Source organism: Canis aureus, chromosome 16, assembly GCF_053574225.1.
Source record: "Canis aureus isolate CA01 chromosome 16, VMU_Caureus_v.1.0, whole genome shotgun sequence".
Lineage (NCBI taxonomy): Eukaryota > Metazoa > Chordata > Mammalia > Carnivora > Canidae > Canis > Canis aureus.
In genome coordinates this window covers 28,704,710-28,708,129 of record NC_135626.1, presented here as the reverse complement: position 1 = coordinate 28,708,129, position 3,420 = coordinate 28,704,710, and the positions used below count along the sequence as shown (strand labels likewise).

The following is a 3,420-nucleotide window of genomic DNA, read 5'->3' as shown; positions in this document are numbered from 1 at the left end:
AGACCGCTGGCTAAGCGCAGACGGAAGTTCAGGTGTGCAGAGGCAGCAAAAAAAGTGAGCTAGGACGGTCTAACGAGGAAAGCAGACGAAGAAGCCCATTAGGTGAGGATCTGAATTACAAAAGTACTCAAGAGACCACTGGGTGCATAGGCAGACGATCAACCCCTCTCAATTGACCTGCATCAAGTAACGACCGGGAGAGCCTTGAGTCATTGGAAAAAAAAAAAAAAGTAAATCTGTTCAACACATGAGTTTAAGAAGATTAAAAAAAGCCATGTTATACATTTGAGCAATATTACCATTACAAACAGGAAAACAGTTAACGGTGAAAGTTACAGGTGTCTGAAAGATGGGGCGCCTCCTCCTGTGATGCTGCTGGGCACACGGAGCTTCCCCCAAAGAACATACTGGGGTCTTTTCTCCTCTCAGCAAGGTGTTATTGAGGAAGAAGAAAAGCAGTGGAAAAGGGGAAAGGGGAGCAAATGGACAGGGACTTAGGGTTGGTCCGTCCACTTAAAAAAAAAAAATCTTCTACTTGGGCTATTGCACTGGAAGCTGGGCTCCCTCCCAAGGAGGCCTCAGTCGGCCTGGATCTTCTTGGGGACGCCCTGCACGACCCGGCCTGCGCCCAGCAGCATGCGCTCCAGCCGCCTGCAGTGCTCCCGGAGCTGCTTCTCGCGGGGCAGCAGGAAGGTGAGGACCTTGTTCCGCACGACGCCCCGGTCCTCCTCCTCCCGGAGCCGCTGCTTCACGCGCGCAGCCTGTTCCTCCTGCTGCGCCAGCGCCGCGTTCATCTCGCAGAAGGCGTCCTCCAGGTAATGGATGGCCTTCAGCGCCTCCTTCTTAAAGTCCTCCAGCTCCCGCTGCACCGCGGCCACCTTCTGCTGCAGGATGTCCAGGTCAGCGGGCGGCAGGAGGCAGGAAGGCCAGGACTGAGGGAGGGAGAAGTCTCCAGACTGCAGGCCGTTCTCCACCATCTTCTTCCCCTGCAAGGTGTTCACTTTCATGAGGATGGACCCAGCCCGGTAGAGTGGTTCCATGTCTCTCTTCCCCTTTGGACAAAGAGAGGGAGCTAAGAGACCCGTCCGGTCAGTGAATTTTTCTCTTATTATTTTTATTTTTATTTTCTTTGTTTTGGCTAGAGACACAATCACTGGAGTGAAGAAACCCCATGCATTGTGACATCGGGGCCCCTCGGCCAACCAGGACCAAAGCCACAATCCATTCATTTGCATATTGGAGTTTCCTTGGCTGGTTATCCAGGGCTTTGTCGGTTGGTTCATCTACGCAAATGGTCTTCCCGTTACGTGGATTTTCATTGGCTCATCACCCTTCCAGAACCAGAGCTCAGTGTCTGCTATTACCTGAGGGACAAACTGAGGCTTAGAGCAGGGCAGTCAACAGGCCAGGCTCCCGGGCAGCCAGGGGTGGGCACTCTTCCCCACAGGCGGTCTCTGGCTCTCAGTGGCTCACAGGGAAACTGGCTTCTTGACCGCCTCCAAAGTTCTAAGATCTGCACAGCCCTTCCTTTAAACCTCTCCTGAGGCAATTACTACCTTCACCCTCTTTTTTTTTTTTTTTTTTTTTGACCTAGGACCTTGTCCTTCCAGATCCCCATGGCACAAGAAATTCCATGAGGACATTGTAAGAGATGATGCCTAAGCTCACTTCTAGCTCTAAAATGTGAGAGAGAAAAAAGAAGAAAGGAAGATAAGGGTGATTTCTGATTCCAAAATCCATATTCTCATAACAATGCCATCATTCTTGATCATCTTAGAAGTCGTGAGGCATGTACTTAGGTTTTGGTGTGTGGTCCATGGCAGTGCTGAGTTACTTTCAGGGTAAAAGCGGGTCACTCACTCATTTCTTCTGCAAGTGCTTACTGAGTGCTCACTATTCATCCTGACCAGGGAGCGAGTGTGAACAAGAGTGCCTGGTGCCCCACTCCCTGCCCTGCTGGCTCATGCCTGAATGTGGACACAGATGAGAAAAAAACATACAGAAGGGTGAATCTCGCACTTCTTACCTGAATACTGTAAGAAAGGGAAAATGTTTCTAGCTAGCTTATGCTGGATTGGTCAAGAACAGACCTCTATCCTGCCTATCTCACTGTCCTGCCCAGCCTTCTCCTGGCCTCCACGTGTGAACATCTCCCAACAGCGTGCCTCAAATCCAATCTACCCAAAGCTAGACTAGTTATCATTTTGCCCAAACTGCTTCTTGTTCCAATATTGACATCGAGTTAATGATGCCATTGTGGGGTAGCACCCACATGAGAAACCAGGGATCAGCCTAGAACACTTTGCATCCAAGTGGCTCTGGGTCCTCTTAACTTTACCTGAGGCTGAGCAACCTAGGACCAGACCACCAGGGCGGGGTCTCAGCTCCACCACCTATAAGCCGTGTCTCTTTGGCAGATGACCTCACCTCCTCTATAAAGTAGGACTACTACACAGTGGTGTGCAGCTCCCTGGGCAGTGTGGGGGAGAGGAGGGCGGGGGAAGGCTCTGACTTAGAGCTGTTGCCGATTTCCATGGTGTGAATACTCCCACCATGGCTGCTTTTGAGCTTCCAACACAATGTCTCTGGGTACAAGTGCACACAGTCAGCTGTCACAAGTGGAGCAAGCTGACCCCGCACCACAGGACCCGTGATGAGGACCGACCTATCTGGAGTGCAGAGAGGTTTATGGCTAAACTAAGGTAGAATTTTGAATCTCAAAATGAATGTTTGGTGAAAGGAGCACTGTTTGTAGGAGTCAGGAAATCTGGAGCCTGAAATCGTTGTATGACCACAGGTCAATCCCCAGCCTCCCTTCTCTCTTCCCTCTGATACAATATGAGTAGGTGGGAGACAGTTTCTCTGCAGTCTCTGGTTCTAAGATCCACATAACCCTTCCCTTGAGCCATTCCTGAGGCACCACCTTTTCCCCTTTTTTGTGACCTAGGACCTTGTCCTCCCAGTCCCAAAAGGCACAGTAAATTCCATGAGGACGAGGGAGTGTGCATTCCTCATCCTATGTACCCTCAAGTGTCCTGCCTGATGCTCTGCACATAATGGCACTCAGAAAACTAGATGGAAAAAAAAAGAAAAAGAAAACTAGATGAAATAGAATTTATGTTCATAGGTGGCCATCCATCGCCTCGACTCCCCAGCTTTCCCTCTGACATGGTGACACCTACTGGCCTGAGCGGGAACTGCATGCTCTTTATTCCCCAGCATAAAATCCAGGCGGGGACTGGCGCGATGGCGTGCACAGGCTTCCGTGGTGTCCTTACTAGGGCTGTGTGTGCAGGTCGGGCACAGGGTAGAGTCTCAATGATTTTTTTTTAAAGATTATATTTATTAATTCATGAGACACATAGAGAGAGGCAGAGACACAGGCAGAGGGAGAAGCAGGCTCCATGCAGGGAGCCCGAC

General features: G+C 50.4%; 1 protein-coding gene across 1 annotated transcript; it reads right to left on the bottom strand.

Moving 5' to 3' along the window:
- Positions 1-252: 252 nt before the first annotated feature.
- On the bottom strand, positions 253-1,428 carry CCDC182 (coiled-coil domain containing 182). Its single transcript, XM_077852561.1, has one exon. It carries the CDS (start codon positions 1,281-1,283, stop codon positions 579-581), a length of 705 nt encoding a protein of 234 aa, XP_077708687.1. The 5' UTR covers positions 1,284-1,428; the 3' UTR covers positions 253-578.
- Between the last annotated feature and the right edge of the window lie 1,992 nt (positions 1,429-3,420).